This window comes from Triturus cristatus, chromosome 5_1, assembly GCF_964204655.1.
Source record: "Triturus cristatus chromosome 5_1, aTriCri1.1, whole genome shotgun sequence".
NCBI lineage: Eukaryota > Metazoa > Chordata > Amphibia > Caudata > Salamandridae > Triturus > Triturus cristatus.
This window is the reverse complement of record NC_140587.1, coordinates 262,257,655-262,280,472: the sequence shown is the minus strand read 5'-3', so window position 1 is coordinate 262,280,472 and position 22,818 is coordinate 262,257,655. Positions and strand designations below refer to the sequence as shown.

Here is a 22,818-nt window from a genome sequence, read left to right as displayed (position 1 = left end):
AATTCTTTTTATGTTCTATTAAGGAGATTTGGTAGTGTATGGGAAGAAAGAAAAGTCATTAAATTGTGCTTAATGAGAAGGTGTGGTTGATTATTATAGGGCCTGATTCACAAAGGGCCTCCGCATTGTGGGGGTTGGGGGGGCGCACTCATGATCGGTTCTCTGCATTGTAGTTTCTCATTGCAGAGCTCCCACCACTAGTCCAGGCCCTCCACCACGACTGCAGGGTATCCACCTCGGGTGCGGAGGCCCTCTGTGAATTGGCCCTATGCATTTAGGTACTGGCCCCAGAGAAAGGCTACTATATCAGGAACGTATGGTCTTTCACATGACTTCACTTCCAGTATTCAGGTGTTGGTACCCAGTCAGACCCCACTGTATTCTGGTAGTTGTAGTTCATCCCATCACCATGGTGTATATGGTTACTTGCACTCTTTAACATCAAAACAATTTCAGCAATTATGTGTTGGAACCCAGTGGAACTCCAGAGTATTCTGGCTCTAGTAGTTCTTCACGTCACAATCTTACATATTGCTCACTATAAAGCCAATATTACTTTGCATGTAAGCAATCTCCTTTTACGTTTCGTGTTGTTTTTTTTACCAGTCTTCATGAGAAAACTCAAACCAAGGGACAGGTGTAAAATATGATTCTTTGATCGGGGTATTAAGAAACATTAGAAGCCCGGAGCACTGAATCAAGTTGAACACAAGCCCAGGTAAGATCTTACCTGTTTTCTGACGGCAGCAACTGCTGATAGCATCGCAGGGTTAATGAGAAATACTCATGGCGGTGCAACAAGAGACATGCGAGAGGTCAGGCTCAGAGGAATCCCGGCTGCCTTTATTCACACAAAGAGCACTTGGTATTCGGTAAGAAGGCCTCGGAGGGAGGAGAGTGGCTGAGTCTTCGAGCTGGGCCCTAGATGCGCCCTAATGAGACCTCAGGCACTCTGCGCTGAGTGAAGGACGATGGGTCAGATTGCGCTGCCTGCTTCCATCAACACACTGTCTACTCTCGGTTTGCGACACTGTATTGTGTAGCCAGGATATACTCGATATTCTAGAACCAAATACATTTTCAAACTATGCATAGTTGATAGAAAACACTAGGGGGCAGATTTTCGAATTTTCCATGCAACGCAACGTGAATGAAAGAGCGCAGAAGTGCGTCATATCTGATACAATATGGCGCACTTCTGCTCTCTACTGGTGCTGGAGCACGGTGTGCTGCCTAGCACCAACGCAGTCACGCTTGTGCCATGGCACCAAGGGTGTCTAAGTTACAGACAGGATTGTTTTTGTGCAGGATGGGACACCTCAATGGACAAAAAAGATCCTTAGAGGCATTTCCCTCAACCATATGTTCTTCAGAATGCAGCACACATCGGAGGAGGAAGTAGCACGGAGAAACAAAGGTATTTCTCCTTGTTGCGCCTCTGTCGTCTAGGCGCATCACTTTGCTGCAAACCCAGGTGTTTGTAAATCTGGGTTTGCGTCAAAATACCTGGGTGGAGGCATGGAACGCCCATGCTCCACCCATGTAGTGCCTACCCAACACGAAGCAGTGCTATTTGCTGGGTTGCGTTAGTTTGTATTTACTAAACCAAATCGACTTTTCGTGGTTTGGTAAATGCGGGAATTGATTTTGCACTGCCACAAAAGTGATATAACCCTGATATAAATTCTTGATGAATTAGGGTCTAGGTTTTTTTAATGTGGGGTGCAGTGTGGGGTTTTTATTTCCTCTTACTTCCTATACACATTTTTGTATTGTGAAAATGTAACTGACTGCCTCGTTTTGAGTGCAGTCGTAATAATAGACACAAAAAATCACCAGTGCAATCATGGTTTGAACAAGGTATTGGGTCGGATTTTCGGTTAATACTTTGTGATAATCAATTTATACTAACAAGCAAAATATGTTTTTGCACACAGCATTACCCCTACTGCATTTTCTACCCAATCACGTTCCTCCTGCTATAACAGTAAAGAAGATGCCCAGCAGAAGGAGGAGTGAGCACTATTTGCACTAATGACGCAAAGTGAAACTAGGCAGGCACAACAACTTCTCAACCGCTTGTACGCTTGCTAGATAATGAGGTAATAAGACTTACATGTGCAAAACAAACATTGGCAAAGGCAATGAGTCTGCATTGGCTCTCTGTCTTTTGGCTTTGCCAATGCATGTTAGGTTTTATCATTCTGTTTGCACAACTTTGCTTTAGGGGAGTTGCCAGTCCCTCATCAATCTAAATAAAAAAATTACTAAAAGAAAAAATATTTTTTTGGTCTCAAAAAGCACACATTGCAATAGCCCGGGCATGTGAGGAAACTAATTTGCATGTGGATGTTCTCCTTGTGACAGGGCAGAGTGCCATCCCTCACAGTAGTTAGTCAATAGTTCAAATGGGCTAACCCACTGCCCCATGCTGGGGTGAGTGGAAGAAAACTCAATGACAAATAACAGACCGATAAATGAAAATGATGGACTGAAACCCTTATCAACAAGTATATCATATAAAATGTTAGTAAAAATCAAACGTTTAAACTAATGTCAAACTTAAACAGTATAAATCGCAGCTTGTGATGTATTTTAAAATGCCCCAAAATCTCCGAAATGGTCTATCTAGCTCTACGTAACACTTTCTTAATACATGGTAGAATTTAGATTCTGGCAAATGGTTGCACTCCCCACCCCACCCTTCCCAAAGGAGTTTTTGGCTATTCAATATGTTTATTCCTTGAATGTGATCTGGAAGCTAACCCAAGCTAACCCTTCTACGACACATACTGCCCTTTCTCTCTCTTGAATCTAACATTTTGTCAGGTAATGACACTTTCGTTCAATATACTTAATACGTGTTCATATGATCCAATGCAAAGTTTGACATAGGAATGTTAATCATAGCTCTTGGCACCTTCTTCAAAATGGGCGCATAACGGTTTTGGAGACACCTGTATAAACGGAAGATGACTCACTTGAGTGCGTGAACGTGAGCGGCGGGGGCATGACCTCCTCTGTAGCCTGTGACGGTGGTCGAGCTGGGAGACTCCCTGTCACAAAAAGAAAAAAGGCATAAAGAAGACATATTAGGAGCCGCTGTGATACAAGGTTGACTTTAATTCTACTGTTCATACTCAGATTGGGGTTTACAGCGCAGGACATGCCATGGCCAGCACTTAATTTGAGTCAGTGGTTGCTGGGGGTGGGGGGGAGTGTGGGGGGGTCTGATCAGCATTTCCCAAGAGCAAGAGAGAGCAAGGTCGAGAAAAACACACACACGGTAAAGGAGGAAAAGATGGATGGAAAAACCCAATGGCGGTTGGACAGGACCCGAAGCAGTGGGGTGTGCTTTGTGTTTGCTTACAGACAAAAGGAGAAATTAAATAGAGAACTTACCTGCCGCATTGAGCCGCTCCCGATCCGGTCCTGGGCTGAACACACTGCGCAGGCTCCCAGGCGGCAATTCCTGACGTTGCTCTCATGCTGGTAATGGTATTCCCACCATGAGAGTAGCTTTGGGATTGGTCTGACCGCCATGGTTCGGCGCTCAAACTGTGCCTGAGAGCCTGGGTGGAGAGATGCTAAGTGTGCATGAGGGTTTGGCCAGCCAAAGACGGCCGGCCAAACAGTCTTGCACACTTAGCACTGCCCCTCACCCTGCCTCCCCACTGCTGTTGTAGGATGCATGGCCTGCCCTATGATGTGCCGCTGGCAGCCGCAGGTAAGAAGAAAAATAAAATGATAATAATATTGTTTTTTATTTCTCAAGTGTTTACCTCTGCTGCCACCTAGTGGGGGTAACGCTCCTCCACCATTATGGAGGAGCTGCCCCTGAAAATCCGTCACTAAGAAAGCAGGAACCTGCAAGAGTGAGATAAAGGGGTGTCTGGTAGTGGATTCAAGAGACATAGGGTGGCTTCAGGGCCGGACTGACCGTAGCGGGCACCAGGCATTTTCTAGGTGGCCGTTAGGTTGGTGGCCAATTTGGGGCCCCTGGGGGGCCATTTTTTTTACCGGGGGCCGGCAATATCGGCCCCCTATGACAAAATCGGCCGAATCCGGCCTTAGCAAACAGTTCGGCTACACACCTCCCTCTCCTCCAGGGGGGGCCAGCTGAGCAGTTTGCCAGGGCCGGTTTAGGCTCCCAGTCTGGCCCTGGGTGGCTTTGAAGACCACGCAGCCTTTGTATTTGGTGCGCTGACTTTTAATAGTGCCAGACACAGGCTTCTGAGCAGAGTTTTGGACACTGGCACCCATTCTTTTGCAAATTAAGCACTGGCTCATGGCTCTGTCTCTTTATGATCAGTATTTGGCAGAACAGTAAATAAATGCTCGCTAATGTTGAGCTGGGCGAAGGCCTTACTAAAATATTAGCAGATATGAGGATGAATCAGATGAAAGTGAGGTTTGGAAGTGCTGTTTTAATGCCTAGCCTGTGACATTGATTTTAGTGGATTGGTATCACTTAACCACATAGACCAGGGCTGTATTTGTTTGCATACAGAGAAGCATTCGTTGAAAGATTCTAGAGGAAGGGACATAATTCAACAATAATGGAACAAAAAACAGAACTCAACATCAGAGTAGCAAAGCACCAAACCACAGCATCACAACAAAGTACCAACGCAACATAATACGAAATAACCTTGTATGACAGTTCAGAAGATAAGCTTGGCATAGCTCTAGGGTATGCTGGGGTTTACAGAGATTCAAAATGAAAGTTTTGGACAGCTCGGCATATATTTCTACCTGCAGGGTTTCTTCTCAGAAGAAGGCAGGGAAAGTTTCCTCTTCTTCCCAATTCCAGGCTGACTATGAAGGTCAACTAGGCTGAACATAGGGCCTTAAAGGGTAAAATATGGCATACTAGTGGAGGCTATCACTTCTGGTCAGAACTCCTGGATGCTTTCTCGAGTACGGAAAATCCCCACATGTTTTTAAGCAATGACCTCCAGAAATATCTAACAAATGTTTCACATTAGGATTTGGACTTCCATATATTCTGCCTGGCAATTAAAATTCCTCAGGGCTTTTGGTAGGCTGCTAGAGCTGCTTTTACCTATCAGAAAACCAGTACTTCTCCATCTGGCAACATTATGTGAAATGGCAAACTTTCTTACGATATTACATGCCTAGGGTAAAACCATTATCTTGGGTACTCTTTCCACATCCTCTTGCTACCTAATCACTCCACACTACTCCCCCACAGCTTCACACCAGTCTAAAGCTCATACCTATGCAAAGGATTCCACTCTGGACCCACACCAACACTAACATTTCCACACACTATGCGCACCACCATTGCATGTTACCAAAAACCTCTCTTCATCACCTCTGACTATTCCATACCTGTAAGAAATAGTTTTTCTATTGCAAATGTTGTGAGTCCTGCCTTAAGTAATAAGGTCCTTATTGCAATTTTGGCAGTCAACCTGCGGCACCGTCACCACTTTGTCCGCAGGAGGACTTTCAAGGCCATGGTGAACCCGCCCGCTGGATTACAAGTGTAATCCAGGTCAGGTGGGCAGTGGCGCTGCGGCCTCACGGCAGTGGGCTGCTACACTCATTTGAGAGCCTAGCATGCAGCCATCTTCTGTGACAGCACCTGTAGCACATTCCTGCACGGGGTGGCATGCATGCTACACCGTGCAGGAATAGGGGTGCAATTACAGAGGGGCCCAACATGCGTCCCCCGCCCAGATTCTTCTGGGGGCTCCGTTAAGGCCCCCTTAGTTGCCTCTCTGCCACCCTTTTCATGGCAGGCTCACCACCATGAAAACAGCGGTGAAAAGGCAACTCGTAATACATATTCAGGCCAGTTTCAGACCGCCGAACCAGCAGGATCCTTAATCCTGGCGGAGATGGCAGTCTCGTTGCAGTCTAACGGCCACACTTAGACGGTGTGGCGATGTGTGGACTGCCACCACGTGTACGGCAGTCCTGAGGACCGCTGTACTTATAATAAGGCCCTAAGTCTGCAATTGTCTTTTTTCCTGGGAAACAAGAAGTCCATTGTCGCACATGACTCTCTGAGCATCGAAGCAGAGCAGTCCAAGACCTACTCAGCAAATGTTGTCAATAAAGCATTTTACATGAAGTATTGAAGTTCAAACCAACCATAAACATGTGATAGAGTCTTTCTTTACTTGCTTTAGACCACATGATGCAGCCATAGAACTAACCATAGAGGATCCCTTCACTCCCGAGATGATGATGAGCCTAAAGCTCCAGCACAGAGTGCTTTAGAAACAACAAAAACCACTACTGGGGTCATAGGCACAAGATCTCAGGAAACGTAAGTTTAGTGATTGGTAATATACTTTGGAGGTAGGCGGGCTGCTGCCAATTCTGCACCCCCCTCCCCCCCACAGCACCTACACATAATGTTGGTGCTGCCTCTCCTCTCCTTGGAGGCACAACATTACAGGAAAATATGCAGAAGGGCGCTCTATGGGAATTAAGGGGTGCTCCATCTGCCTGGAGCAGTGAATATTGAAAGAGTGGCAAAAGCCTCTTTCCTTGATACTACCCAACCTCACACTGGATTGTTTCTTTTGTTGTTACCTTATTGAGTGCCCCAGTCCCACCGGCTTTTACTTCCCTTCTTTTATTTTGTTTTCAATGGCAGCTGGGGAGCACACTTCTGTGCTACTGAGCCTGCTCTCCACTTGCCAAGCACAATACATTGCTGGCATTGGAGCAGGCATGCTGCTATGCCTCCACCGCTTCCCCATTCATTGGAGTGCCACCGCTTTCAGTGGGGATGTGGCTGCACTCCCCTCCTTGGTGGTCCTCTCCTCTTCTAGCTGACCTTCTGTGTTCTGGGAGATGGGGGTCACCTAGGACATCATGAATTGTGCTGGAGCCCAGCAGTGGGGGTCATTGGGGCTGTATAACAAACCTAAGGAGGGGGCTACATGCATGCCTCCTCCTCAAAAGTGGTGTAAATAACAATGCAATGAACTTAGACACGGGACCACCCTTGCAGTAATTTAAGGAACCACGTTGGAGTGTCATGTGTTCAGGTTTCTTTCTATTCATTTAAACAGGGCAAACAAACAAATGGACATCTCTCTGGCCACATTGTTCTATTCCCTAGTTTTAGTTTACTAGGTTCCGGGAGGACAGGCCTAGCAGCCAAGAACATTTTCATCAGACTTGTAAAATGGCACCTTTTGTGACGAGCTGGATTTTCTGGCTCCCAGTGCCAGATCTGTTATCTGCCTGGCTCCTGGTGCTCCTCTCCTGCTGGTGGGGGATCATGTGCAACCCCTCCAATCCCAGACAGCAGAACACCCTGCTTCCCACACTCCCCAGGCCCGAGAGTCTCCTGGCTATCTTGCAAAGGGGGAGGGGGAATGGAGTCCAGGTCCAGGAGTCTCTCAACTGGTCCCCAGAAGGCATAAGGAAGGTCATTGTCCATGGAGAGACCTGTCCTACTCCAGGGGGTCAGCTGGAGTCAACGTCCGTAGCCCATCACTGCAGGGCATCAGCCTTCTAGCTGGGCATCCTTCCTACTGTAGTTGCATCATAGGTCCGGGGATGACTCAACTGTCACTCCCTGTTGTAGGGGTTTTTAAGTGAGAGTGGAACATTTCAGATGTCAAGCATCCCTGCCCAAACCTAAGATTCTAGATCATTCCTCCACCCCTGTCCCAAACCTCCTGCACAGCACTCAGGGACATTCCATTATGGCTACTACAAGTTTTCCCTGTAAAGAGCTCCACTGAGTGCCTCAGCTCCGCCCCTAACTGAAATCAAGATTCCTTCCCACCAAAACTTCAACGGTGAGCCCCTAATATGTCTGCTTCAGTTGTCTGGCTTCCCTCCTTCTTCTAGTGGGCCTGGGCTGTCCCAGTACAGGTGCAGTGTGACAAGGTAATTATCAGATGCAGATTTCCCCCACACCACTTTTCTCTCCCAGGAACTGGGTCAATATGACAATTTCTTGAGTCCCATAAGATGTGGATGTAGTGTGTTCAGGCCAACACATTCAAATTCTGTTTGCATGATTAACCCAAGTTACTTGGGTCCAAGTTTATATCTTGCTGGACCCTGTAGGCTTGAGTGGAGCAATACTGTACGTTAAGCAGATTTCACCGATACGTACAATACAGTGAAAGCACTACAGCTACAGACCGATCTATGAATGTCCACTAATATTATATAGCTTCCCCAGACCAGCACTAATCTTAGCAGAGTTCCTTCTGCTGTAGGCTACTTGTTTGCAATTATGTGCTACACACGACGGTAGTCTAAAACACACAGTCTGCATGTGTGCACACACGTGTGTGCATTTGTTCATGAGTAACCAGCCCAATGCCCCTTAGCATAGCTGCACAGCAGCAGCCAAAGTTTAATGGACAGGCATTGTTGGTTAACACTCTCAGTACCATTACCGTGAATGTATAGTGAGTGAGACTCAGGTAGTGGAAACTCTTAATGGACTAAATGGGCAGACCTCATTTGGTGCAAAACCACACTACCTGGAACATTTACAAGTGAGCAAGTTGGGTACAAGACCCGGGAATATCAGCAACACTGAGGTAGCCAAATAGGCACAGAAAACTGAGCTGAGCTGCTATTACAGGCACAAGGTGATAAAAGAGCGGATCCGACTTTACTCATTTTTAGCTAGGGAGAAGGGCTTTTGAGCTTTTGGTAGCCCTGAGTGGAGATAGAGACCAGGGATGCAGTATCTAGAATCTTTATGACATTAGGACTCATAACTGGAAGAAGGGTCAGAGTGATCTGCCTTTCCCTTGGAGCAGTCACCTGAGTCCCCCACAATATTGGCAGGAAGACTGAAAATATTCAAGTGTATCACTCTGAAATGTAACTCACTTTGTCCCTGCCGTCATGTCCTCTGAGAGGCAAAACAGTTTGCTGCTAACTCAATTTGCCTTTGGTGCAAGGGTGTCTTCCGATGGTTGTTTTCGGTACTGCACATTGACTAACATTTAATTTTATAAGGCGATGTTTGCTAAGGACATTTGTTTGACTTACAATTTTTTACATTCATATCTCCAACTCCTTTAATCTGATTTTAATGTGTTTTGTATCATTTTGTTATTACTGTTTTGTTTGTTTTTCGAAATTTGTTTGCTGTACCACTTGAAACTGGATCACTGACAGAATATTGGAAAGAAAAATATAGAGTGAATAGTATATCATGTCAAAAATATGGATTACCAAAATATTGAGAAGAGTGCGAATAGATAAGTACAGATTTACCATTCTCAACTCCACATCTACATACCTTGAACATGTATATATCATCAAGGTATATGTGGAATTATAAATAGTAAAATAGTAAAACTGTGCTTACTCATAGGAACTTATCGTCACAATATTTTTGTCCTCAATATTATTGACACAATATTTTATCCAATATTTTTTTTAAACACCCTTTAAACTATCACATTTCTTTGGGGTAAGACCATCAGCTTGTGCCATAGCTAGCAGGGGTTAAACAGAGATTCATCAATGAACTGTTTTGGAAGATGCCAATATACTTTGTTATTAAGTTGGTATGCTACCCCTATCTAAATGAATAATTCTGTTTTTAACATATAGTCTAAGAGGGAGAGGAGTTGGCCTAGCGTCTAGGGAGGTCGACCTCGAATATGGGGAACTGGGTTAGAGTCTCGGCAATGATGCTGAACATCCTGTGATTCTGGGCAAATCACTTAATCTCCCCTTGCCTAACAAAAATGAATGTGTCCTCATGTAACGCAACTGGTGCTATGTAAAACGCTCTGATACTCGATACCTTTGGGTCAAGTTCGCGCTATATAAAACTCAGTATAAAAAAAAATTAAGAGCCAGTCAAAAAAATGAAAATATCCTTATATCAGGTAGATCAGTAATATGACTTTTCAGATATTAGACTGCAAATCCAAAGTTTCTACCCTTTGCCCTAATGTTAGAGTAATTGTTAATTAGCAGATTTAATTTGCTATTTTTTCTAAACGTACTCACCCATAAGAGGATTTTTTGTTGAAGCACTCCATGTTTTACTTTTAGATTCACTTCTTGTTGATTGTGGAATTGCTGTCCCTGTAAACCAAAATGAAGGAGACTATAACAACTTGTTTTAATAAAGTGCTTCATAGCATACGTCATTTTTAAGTGCTGTAAATAACCGATTTTACTAATTTTTAGTTTAATGATACTTAATTTACTGAACTTACATAAGCAAGGAAGGCTGATTCGACCTAATGGGGTTTCAGAACTTTGACAGTTATATTGCACCAGATGAAAGTTATGAAAATAATTAGGATATATTCATCAATTGGAACTTTAAATGAACAAAATAGGCTATTGATTAAATGTTGTTGAGTGGTAATTATATTTTCTACTTTCCCATAACCAATTTCATAGCAGGCATTAACTTAAGACGGATCTCTGACATATTATCGAAAGACACATTATCGAACTACACAAATATCGCTTCAAAAATATCGACATCAAAATTATCGACATTGTATACTTAATTAAAAAACTACACTAATATCGACACTACAATATCGTAATACAATTATATCGATCACACAAAAATCGCACACATCAATATCGCAATACTAAATATCGACATAAATAAATAAATATAACACATGTAACAAATATCGATAACCAAAATATAGACATCAATAATATCGTTTTTTTTAAATATATCGACAATTCTAATACTAATAAAACCAATACTTTAAACAACATAAATACAATATTTTCCTAAAAAATACATTTTCCAATTATATTCTACTTAAACATAAACATAACATTTATAACGATATAAATATTTAACAACATAATAAAAAAACACTGAAATAATTATCACATAGGCATTTCGAACACATTCAAATAAATTAAAACACATTATAAACAATCTTTTTCTATATAATTATTTAAAACTCTCCTCCTTTAAAACTAAATATACTCTTACTTAGCATTTTCCATAAAAGGAAACCAATTAAATAAAAAAAATTCAAAACATCCAATAGAAAGGCCACATACAGAAAACAACCAATAACATTCAAGAAACAATTTAAAACCACTATATAAACCAACTAAAACAAGTCTTCTACTGTGCCTTAAACCAAAGCATTGAACTAAGAAGAAACTCTGCTAAACAGAAGAAACCTACATCCTACTACTATTCTAAAAACGTAAGTAAATTATCTTTTCTAACTAAACTGCCAAATTAAACTAAAACACTAATTTATCTTTACTCAAATAAATAACTAACTTATATATTCCATCTCTTTATGTTTCCACTACAGATATTACTCAAAACAGCTAAAGAAAAGATTGAACATTGCCAGAAAGGACTCACTAAAAAAGTAAGCATACTATCAAAATACTTTCTAAAATATTAATTAAATCCTAATCAAACCCCAAAACATTCTAAACCCCTAAACAAATCCATGTTCTCTTTTTTAAGTTTTTAAAAACCTATATAAATTAACACCTATAGTCTATACCACTCGGCATGAGGGAAGGCTCCATTTGCTTAGGGAGAGGTTGGGCTCCTGTATCTTATTTATTAGGGAGGAGGGGCACATCGGAAGAGGGGTAGGGGACGGTGGTACACTGACATGGGGTGGGGGAGGGGGGGGTAGGGGACTGGGTGGGAAGATTGTTCCTTCTCCTGAATAATTGGTCTTGATGATAAATGTGTGGTACTTCCTGGACGGGTGGAGGCGGGGGGATGTTTGTTGAGTTGTTGATTTGGAAAACAATAAAAAACGTTTCAACAAAAAAAATATAGTCTATACCAAACAGCAATACCACCCCACTTAAAAAAACTAAAACAACCAAAACAATATATGTTCTTTAACTTTCAGAGACTACATCAACTAAACAGCATTTTGTCTACAAAGAACATCTTCATTCAAATAGAACCAAAAACACTTGGTAAGTATATATAAAAAAGTTTTTTGTTTCCTATTTTCATTGAAATATATAAAGTACTATTGCATATATTTTCATACACATTTTTTCCAGATTTCTAACACATCACTATGACAGAAGCAGCCCAATTTATAACATCGCAGAAAGGAAAATTCCTATTGTGTTACATGGGTTACACATACACCCAAGAAAAGCAGACGGAACGAAAAGTGAACTGGAAGTGTTCTAAATATTATTCTAACAAATGCTACGGACGAGCAACAACAAGAGAAACAACTGTACTATATACAAGAGAGCATAACCATCCACCCAATCTCTCTGAAATAGAAGCAGATCAACCCTTGAAAATATAAAAGCATTAAGCACTGGTTCACAAACTGCTACAAGTGTAATCCTAAAAGAACTATTACCTAGAGTGCCCAAAGAAGCAAGAGGCCAATTACCATCAATTGCTTCTATAAAAAGAACAATTGCTAGGACCAAAAAATCAACCACGACAACAATACCATCCCCTAAAACTTTTCAAGATATCATCATTCCACCAGAATTAACTATCACCCACAATAATGAACCTTTTATTTTTTTGATAACAAAAGTACAGAAAAAAGAATCATGATGTTTGCTACTGCAAACAATATAACTAAACTCCATCAATGCCAAACATGGATGATGGATGGCACCTTTACAATATGCCCAAAACCATTCTACCAGCTTTACACAATACACGGTCAATATCACAACACTTCCATACCTTTAATCTATGCACTATTACCTAACAACCAAAACACAACATATAATGAAATGCTAGGAAAACTAAAACAAGAATCAAATGATTTTTCCCCTGAAAGAATTATCATAGACTTTGAGCAAGCCATGATAAATTGCATTCTAAAACTGTACCCCCATACAGCTATCCAAGGATGTTACTTCCATCTAAACCAATGTATATGGAGACATTTACAAAAATCTTCACTAAGGTGCCGATTACGATCCGGTAAAAACCGGGTACGAACCGTCGGACGGAGCAAAATCTCCGTCCGACGCGTACCCGGTCGTCAATTTTTACAAACAAGGAATTACGATTCGCACGGGTACACCATTACCGTACGAATCGTAAAAAAGCCCGACCGACCAAAAAAAACCTACCAATGCGATCCGGGAAAGCGCCGACCTGACGTCGGGACGCTCGCAGCCAGCCATACACGACCCAGGAATTACGATTCGCACCGACGTCATCCCGCACGGTGAATATTTTCCGGCAGCCAAAAACTGCCGGGAAATCAGGACGACGCGAACAAGGACCACCAGTACGCGACGGACAGACGACGACGCGAACAAGGAGGACCAGTACGCGACGGACACACAGGACGACGCGACCAAGGAGGACCCGTACGCGACAGGACGACACGATCAAGGAGGACCCGTACGCGACAGGACGACGCGATCAAGGAGTACCAGTACGCGACGGACAGACATGGACCCGAACCTACAAGTCATCCCTGCCCTCATAGCAGTCCACCTCCTCTACAGGTTACGACGCAGACGCCGCAGAAGGTCAGAATAACTAAGGGAGGGGGGAAAGTGGGGTGGGGGTGGCAGGACCAGGGCAGGCCACAAAACAACCACATAAGTCACACACCACACATGGCCTGGACATACCTGACTCCCATGCCCTGGTCACCACGAGGGGGTGGGGGCGTGTCCTGATAAGCCAGCGACCGCCACAACGGAAGTCCGTCACGACGCGAACCGTCAACACAACCAGACAGGTACGTCCCGTACCCACGCCTGAAGAGCGTGGGTACGAGTCGTACCACGCCCACACACACGTCACCCCAACAATGGCGGGACGGATCGTACCCACGTGGCAAAGGCCTGGGTACGGGCCACACAAGCATCACATAGCGTGGGGACGGATATGTACGGACCCTACCCCCACCCCGTATGCATGGAGCGTACCCCCACCCCAACAGTGTAAGTACGACCCGTACCCTCCCCCGCGTATGCATGGAGCGTACCCCCATGCCAACAGTGTAAGTACGACTCGAACTCTCACCCGCGTATGCATGGAGCGTACCCCCCACCCCAACAGTGTAAGTACGACTCGAACCCTCACCCGCGTATGCAAGGAGCGTACCCCCCACCCCAACAGTGTAAGTACGACCCGTACCCCCACCTGCGTATGCAAGGAGCGTACCCCCCATGCCAACAGTGTAAGTACGACCCATACCCTCACCCGCGTGTGCAAGGAGCGTACCCCCCACCCCAACAGTGTAAGTACGACCCGTACCCTCACCCGCGTATGCAAGGAGCGTACCCCCCACCCCAACAGTGCAAGTACGACCCGTACCCCCACCCGCGTATGCATGGAGCGTACCCCCATGCCAACAGTGTAAGTACGACTCGAACCCTCACCCGCGTATGCATGGAGCGTACCCCCACCCCAACAGTGTAAGTACGACTCGAACCCTCACCCGCGTATGCAAGGAGCGTACCCCCACCCCAACAGTGTAAGTACGACCCGTACCCCCACCCGCGTATGCAAGGAGCGTACCCCCCACCCCAACAGTGTAAGTACGACCTGTACCCCCACCCGCGTATGCATGGAGCGTACCCCCACCCCAACAGTGTAAGTACGACCCGTACCCCCACCCGCGTATGCATGGAGCGTACCCCCCATGCCAACAGTGTAAGTACGACCCGTACCCTCACCCGCGTATGCAAGGAGCGTACCCCCCACCCCAACAGTGTAAGTACGACCCGTACCCTCACCCGCGTATGCAAGGAGCGTACCCCCCACCCCAACAGTGTAAGTACGACCTGTACCCCCACCCGCGTATGCAAGGAGCGTACCCCCCACCCCAACAGTGTAAGTACGACCTGTACCCCCACCCGCGTATGCATGGAGCATACCCCCACCCCAACAGTGTAAGTACGACCCGTACCCCCACCCGCGTATGCATGGAGCGTACCCCCCATGCCAACAGTGTAAGTACGACCCGTACCCTCACCCGCGTATGCAAGGAGCGTACCCCCCACCCCAACAGTGTAAGTACGACCCGTACCCTCACCCGCGTATGCATGGAGCGTACCCCCCATGCCAACAGTGTAAGTACGACCCGTACCCTCACCCGCGTATGCAAGGAGCGTACCCCCCACCCCAACAGTGTAACTAGACTCGTACCCTCACCTCGAATGCATGGAGCGTACCCCCACCGTGTATGTTCCAAGCGTACATATCCAGAAATAGGAGGTGTGTGTGCAGAGTCCTCCCAGCAGTGCCCAGAGACAGGATGGGTGTGTGCCTATCACTCCCAGCAGTGCCCTGAGCCAGGAGGGGTGGGTGTGGAGTCCTCCCAGCAGTGCCCAGAGACAGGAGGGGTGGGTGTGGAGTCCTCCCAGCAGTGCCCAGAGACAGGATGGGTGTGTGCCTATCACTCCCAGCAGTGCCCTGAGACAGGAGGGGTGGGTGTGGAGTCCTCCCAGCAGTGCCCTGAGACAGGAGGGGTGTAACACATGTGTGTGAGGCCGAAATTACCCACATGCATACTGCCTACAAGGGAACATGTCCCCATGAACTCATGTCAACAGACTCCACACACAAGTACAGTGATCACCAAGGATGCCACGATTGTTGCAGGTGGAGACATGGCCCTGCATGCATGGCCAAAGTAGAAGGGCTCCATCACACACACAGCTCATGTAGACACAGCTCTGCGCTAAACATTGGGAACACCCTGCAGGGAAGAAATCTGGGTACACAGAGGAAGGAATACACCCTGGGACAATTGCACCATGCAGTAACTGCTTACATGAACAAAGAAAGTTAGCCGACACCTTGTGATGGCACACAGATCCCAGGGTCCCCCCAATGAGCAGCACACTACTACATATCCCACACACCCAAACCCTTAAACACCACCCAAAACCATGTAGCAGCCCCACCAACACCAATACTAGCATAGCAGTAGTGTGATAATGAAAACAAAATTAAGCTTTATTCAGCATGAGCACAATGTCCGTGGATCGCAGGCAGTTCAATATTCACAAAGCCCATAGGGCAGTCAATGATTCTCAGCTGGATGGGGGACACAGTGGGATGCGTGTCCCCTACCTTGCCTGCACAGTCAAATGGCATCGTCTTCCACACTGGTGAGGGCATCAGGGGGGGGAAAGCACCAGGCACCGCAGGGACATCAGGGCAAAGGGGCGGCGTTGTGGGTGCAGGGATGGAGGACTCCACCACAGGGGGTGGGTCAGTGCCAAAGGCGGAGGCCAGGATGGCACTACACACTTTAGCAAGGTCCTCCAGGGAGTCCCCTGCACCCGAAGGGACCTCAGGCCCCAAGGAGGGGGGGGGGGTCAGAGGGATGGGTCGCAGCGCCACCGGGGGAGGATGGAGACAGGGGGGGAGACTCAACCACCCTGACCGAGGACTTCCTTGACCGCTTGCGTGGTGGTGTAACTGTGGGGCTCAGGGACAGAGCGGCCATGAAGGAGTCCTTGGGGGAGATGTGGCCAGGAGAGCTGAGGGGAGGGGATTTGGAGGGAGTGGACTGGGTGGAATGCGGACTCCCACTATGGCTGCGTGTCACACGTTTGCCCCCCGACCCAGTGGGTGTGCCTACCTCACCCTGTGTGTGCGTGTCAGGAGGAGTGCGGTGGACCTTCCCTGCTGGTGTGGTGCCTGTGTCTGTTGATGTGGGTGCATGCCGACGTCTGGGTGTACGTGGGACAGGCATGGGAGTGGGAAGTGTGGATGGGGCAGGGGTAGGTGGGGGGAGGTCGCGCTGCAGGAGACCCACTGCTGCAGTCAGTGTGGAGTCTATGGACCTCAGCAAGTTGCGTTGGTCAGCCTGCGATGAATGAATGCCCTCCAAGAATGCCTCGATGTTGGTGAGGGATTTGCCGTGGGCATGGAGGACATTAAGGATTGCAGCCTGACCAACCTGCAGTTGCCGCTGGATGTCCACAGACTCAGCATTGGCGGCAGCAGTGGAGACAGGGGCAGGGGGTGCGGTGCCTGGCAGGAAGGAGACATGTGGGGACCGGGCACGCTGGGAAGGGACACGAGCACGTGGGAGGCGGCTGATGCCAATGGAGGGGGCGGTGCCAGATGTAGGGCTGCTGTCAGATGGTGGTGCAGCCACCGCCCACTCGGAGTGATCACCCTCGGACCCGTCAGCTTCATAGTCTGTTGTGCCAGTCGACAGGTCCCCGGGGTCACTCTCCACCGCCTCTGTCCCACTCGAAATGCCAGCACTGATGTCACCGCTGGCACTGGTGCTCGGTCCCTCCGTGCCGTCTGTGTCCATGTCTCCCTCCGTGTCCCCCGACGATGCTGTGGACAGGGTGAAGAAACAGGAAGTTATCATACACCTGTATACATAAGTCACATGAGTCAAATCTACGTAGGTAACAGTGCATAGCCTGAAACAAAGGAAGAGTTATATCTACATCACAAGGTACATATGTAGGGCATGCAAGACACAGTTTTCTGACCCACCATGCCATTGAAAATCCATGGAGAGCATCACACAATAGCAAATGAGATGATATGGAATTTTGACTGAGGAGCATGGCCCTGGGGACAATCCAGCACTGCATCAGCACCACACAGCGTGGCAGGAAATTGGGATGAGCAAGGACAAAATCCAGGAACTAGAGGCACATGCAGCATAGGTAATACTGAGAACATGGCCACCCTGACTGGCACACTGCACCTTGAGTGTATGTCCAGACAAACATCACACACTGGCCAGTCCTAGCAAGGAGTTATCAGGTCTTGACATGTCGGACATGCCCGCACCACCCACCCCCTACATGAGACAAATCAATGGAGACACAGGAAGCACGTACATCTCTTAGTCTGGGTGAAACACACATGGGATGCTAAACTTCTATATTGCACACAAACTACCCAAGGTGCGGCAGTGCAAATTATCATGTACAAATGGGCAGCATCAGATGATTGCAACAAGACACAAAGGCAATGGCCACCGTGAGTATGTAATAGGAAAATCAGGTCAGGCTGTACAGTGGACACTTGTAATACATCGCACGTCAATAAACATGGTGCCAGGGGACAATGGCACAGAGCACAACCTATGCTGTAGACACAGAGATTGCCGACATATTTGGATTACACACATGATACCTAGGAAAATATGCCCCTGGGGACAGTAGTGGGCACACAACTCCATGCTCCTGAATGGGAATGACTGCGACACACGCTAACATCCCTGCACTAGGCCTAACGCACAATCATGCACATCATGTCACAGGCCACCACATGGGACATGCCTGCTGGAAGGCCTGCCACTCGAGAGATTAACTCCCATGTCTGGACACAGCATTAGTGCCAACTGACATGGAACCCACAAGTCCAGAACTGGACAGGGCACAGGCAAGGTCACACAACCTGTTACACACCACCCCCACACATGATGCTGCAGGCATTGTACACTTGGAGAAGGTGTCAGGCAACATAACCTTGTGATGGAGTGACTACACACAGACCAGGGAACACATTGCAAGGAGGGGAAGGGAGGCAGGAGAACACTGCAATACTGAGGGGAACATGATCTGCACAGCACCATAAACCCTGGAAGTGTATCCATGGAACAGTGCACAGACAAATGCTGGTGAAACACAACAAACACACACATGTACCTACCCCTTTCCGGCTGCTGCATCTCCCGTAGACGCCTGTCCAAATCAGGAAAGACCACCGCGAGCACACGTTTCTGGATGTGGGAGAGACGGCGGCGCCCGCGGTTCTTGTGGCTCTCAGGTGAGTCCCCCAGCAGGAGCCGTGCGATCCTCCGCGTCCAGCACCGGATATCCTGCCAGCGTTTCCTCACCTGGGGCAGGCGCCGCTTCCGACCATCCGCACTCCTCACGGCGCTGACGGCGTCCAGCCATATCTGCTCCTTGGCAGAGGCGTCTACCTGTGAGGATGGACAAGTGACACTACATCAATACACCTGGCACATGTCACAGGGACACAGATTAGAACACATTCACTGTTTACAACAAGGCCTAGTATGCATCCAACGCATTGCACCTTTGTCATAGGGACATGATCCTCTGGGGGAAGGCCAAAAGCAGTACGCGCCATTGAAAGGACACAGGTGGAATGAGGGCAACTACACAATCAATGATCCAGGCTCACACTGTGCATCACACCCACCCCTCCTGTCTCAGGGCACTGCTGGGAGTGATAGGCCCCCACCCCTCCTGTCTCAGGGCACTGCTGGGAGTGATAGGCCCCCACCCCTCCTGTCTCAGGGCACTGCTGGGAGTGATAGGCCCCCACCCCTCCTGTCTCAGGGCACTGCTGGGAGTGATAGGCCCCCACCCCTCCTGTCTCAGGGCACTGCTGGGAGTGATAGGCCCCCACCCCTCCTGTCTCTGGGCACTGCTGGGAGACATCAGGCATTCCCACCCCTGGGACCCCCCTACAGTACATAGCATGTGGGTCACACCTGGACACAATGCCAGAAGTCACAGTCACGAAAAAGGGGCACAGTCTGTGCCAGTGGACACTGCACTCACCTGATAACCTGGTCGCCCATACAGCATGGGGTACTGTGGGAGGATCACATCCACCAAAGCCATGTTCTCCTCCAGGGTGAATGGCTGTGACCTCTCCACAGCCCTTGACATGGTTCCAGGGAATCAGTTGCTGCAGCTGGGTCGTGGAATACAGAGATGTGCAGGCAAGTGCTCCCTCATGGGACCTGGCTGCCTTATATCTGCCTTGCTGGCCCATCTCATGCACAGGGGTACAGAGTGATTGGTCACTCACATTTGCATCCTATGTTTCCTCCAATCCCTTCAAATCTAGCAGTCTGTGGGTTCTCTATCGGTTTCATTCTCCTGCATGATGTCAGCCCCACATTGCAACAAAGTAGAAGAATTCCAACTGACTTCTGCTGTGCACCTTCCAGAACAATTTCGAAATTTGAACTTGGTCTCCATGACAACCAGCATGCATGTAGGCCTTAATACTTGTCCCCTATGTAATTTGGAGCATCACACACAGGTACGGTGCGTTTCGGGGCCCTAGGGCACCCCAAATGCATTACAACGGCCCGTACACGCATGCCTACGTTCACTATCACTATGGGTGTCCTCGCGTATGCGTACTTGTAGTGGTACGGGCCGTACACTCGCATGTACGCTCACTATCACTACGAGTACGCATACGCGTGCAGACCCATACTGATAGTGAGCGTAGATGCGTGTGTACGGCCCGTACCACTACGAGTACGCATACGCGTGCAGACCCATACTGATAGTGAGCGTAGATGCGTGTGTACGGCCCGTACCACTACGAGTACGCATACGCGTGCAGACCCATACTGATAGTGAGCGTAGATGCGTGTGTACGGCCCGTACCACTACGAGTACGCATACGCGTGCAGACCCATACTGATAGTGAGCGTAGATGCGTGTGTACGGCCCGTACCACTACGAGTACGCATACGCGTGCAGACCCATACTGATAGTGAGCGTAGATGCGTGTGTACGGCCCGTACGACTACGAGTACGCATACGCGAGGACACCCATAGTGATAGGGCCGTACGCACGCATGTATGCTCACTATCAGTATGGGTCTGCACGCGTATGCGTACTCGTAGTGGTACGGGCCGCACACACGCATCTACGCTCACTATCAGTATGGGTCTGCACGCGTATGCGTACTCGTAGTGGTACGGGCCGTACAAATGCCTGTACGCTCGCCATCACGATGGGTACACATACGGCAGCACTCCCACAGTGATTTGGGAACGTACACAGGCCCTCTTAGCAGCAGTACGGCGGTTTTTACACATCACAGTGGTGATAGGCGACACACAGGTAGGAATAGGGCGGACATACTTGTCCATGGATGGACATACTTGTCCATGGATGGACATACTTGTCCAGGAATGGACATCAAGGCATCGTCTGTGCATTACTACATGTGTGGGGCACAGGTGTGACAGGCTGTGATGTGGAACATGACTCCTGAGTGGAGAAGGCACCAGATGTATGATGAGATGTGTATAGGTGTACTGTGTGACGGTGCAATGTGTGCCAGGCATGCCCTTGACTCCTTTGACATGTGTACATGTCGTACTGCGCACTTGGGGTGAGCGTCACTGGCATGGCACGGACACCAACACACGGAAGTGTCCTATGATGCCCGGTACAGGGGTTATGACACCTGACTTGTCACTACCCACAGTGCACAATGTGACTATGTCATTTATGTGTGGGGGATTTCCATCAGGTTGATGTTGTAGCACCCTCAAAAGCTGCAGCCGTTGCAGCAACCAACATGTGTCTGTGTGTAGATTGTCATTGCACACTGTTCCGCACACCATGCCACATGTGGTATCGGATGTGAGGTGCACATGTATGCATGGGACACGGAGTAGCGTGACAAGGCCATGTCAGCATCCTCACAAGGAATGTGTGGTGAGTCATGACATGTGCACCTTCATGGCAAGGTGTGTGGGCTGGCCTAGTGAAATGTCATGTGACCTGTGGCTCCAGTGTTCCGCCACCAGTCTCTGCAATCGGCATCCTACTTCTGCTGATGTGTGGGTGTATGTCACTCCTGTCTTGCGTCTGGCTGTTCACTTGCACTGGGACACAGCTATTCCCATGGCGTGGCATGGGGAGGTTCTCAATCTCCGTGTGTAGCTGGGTCTTGTAAGGAGTGCCACCTTGCATCCATACGTGTCCTGGCCATGTAGCACATACCTGACTCCCTATGTAGCATGTGTGTATTGCCAGATTAACATGTGCTCAGTAGACATGAGTTGTTGTCGTAGTGCACTCACTCTTCCTTGTCACTTCCAAATTACTGCAGAGCGCCGCCTCTTGCCCGAATAATTCCAGACTTGGCTGCCATGCAGGAGAATGACAGCATCCGGCTCTACCGCTTCACCCAACCGTTGATTCTGGAGTTGACGGCGAGACTGGCACCACACCTGCAACCGCTGCACAGGTATCCCACGGCACTGACACCCCAGCTGAAGGTGATGGCTGCCCTACATTTTCTTGCCACGGGTACCTTTCAAAATACCATAGCTCATGTTGGTGGCATGTCCCAGAGCATGTTCAGCGGTGTGCTGCATGATTTCTTGGAGGCCATGTTGATTCACCTGGATGACTTCATCAAGTTCCCAACCCCTGAACAGATGACTGAGGTCAAGCGTGGATTCTATGCCCTGGGAGGGATGCCCCATGTCATTGGGTCCATAGATGGGACACATGTAGCTTTGGTACCACCACACGCACGGGAGGTGGCGTACCGCAATCGGAAGCACTACCACTCCATCAATGCCCTTGTGGTGTGTCTCTCCAACATGGTGATTTCACATGTCTGTGCTCGTTTTCCAGGATCAGCACACGATGCCTACATCATGAGGCGTAGCGGGATGCCTGATATGATTATGCAGCTGCGCAACGAACGGGCATGTGTTGTTGGTGGGTACAGTCTGTCTGTCCTGTATTCTGTATAGCCTACCAGCACGACCGCTTCACCACTTCTAACGATGACCATGTGCTTCCCATGTAGGGGACGCTGGCTATCCCAACATGCCTTGGCTGCTGACACCTCTCCGCAACCCCATCACGCCGGCCCAGCTCCGCTACAACACCGCCCATGGCCGGACAAGGCGAGTGATAGAGAGGACGTTTGGCATGCTGAAGAGCCGATTCCGGTGCCTCCACAAGACCGGCGGTGCACTCCCTTATGCCCCGGCGAAGGTCTGCAAGATCTTCATGGTCTGCTGCATGCTGCACAACATGGCAGTTGAAAGAGCTGTGCCACTCATCCTGAATCAACATGACGAGGACCATCCACCCGTGGAGGACAAAGGGCTTGGCAATGGGGCTAG

At 48.1% G+C, this 22,818-nt stretch overlaps 1 protein-coding gene across 1 annotated transcript in view; it reads right to left on the bottom strand.

Moving 5' to 3' along the window:
• Positions 1 to 22,818, bottom strand: part of OC90 (otoconin 90) — an 875,163-nt gene that overhangs the window by 785,396 nt on the left and 66,949 nt on the right. Inside the window, exons 2-3 of the mRNA XM_085604908.1 lie at positions 9,988 to 10,065; positions 2,982 to 3,056 (exon numbers count right to left, since the gene is read on the bottom strand). Coding sequence (XP_085461034.1) covers positions 2,982 to 3,056; positions 9,988 to 10,065 — 153 coding nt within the window. The remainder of the gene's footprint in view (positions 1 to 2,981; positions 3,057 to 9,987; positions 10,066 to 22,818) is intronic.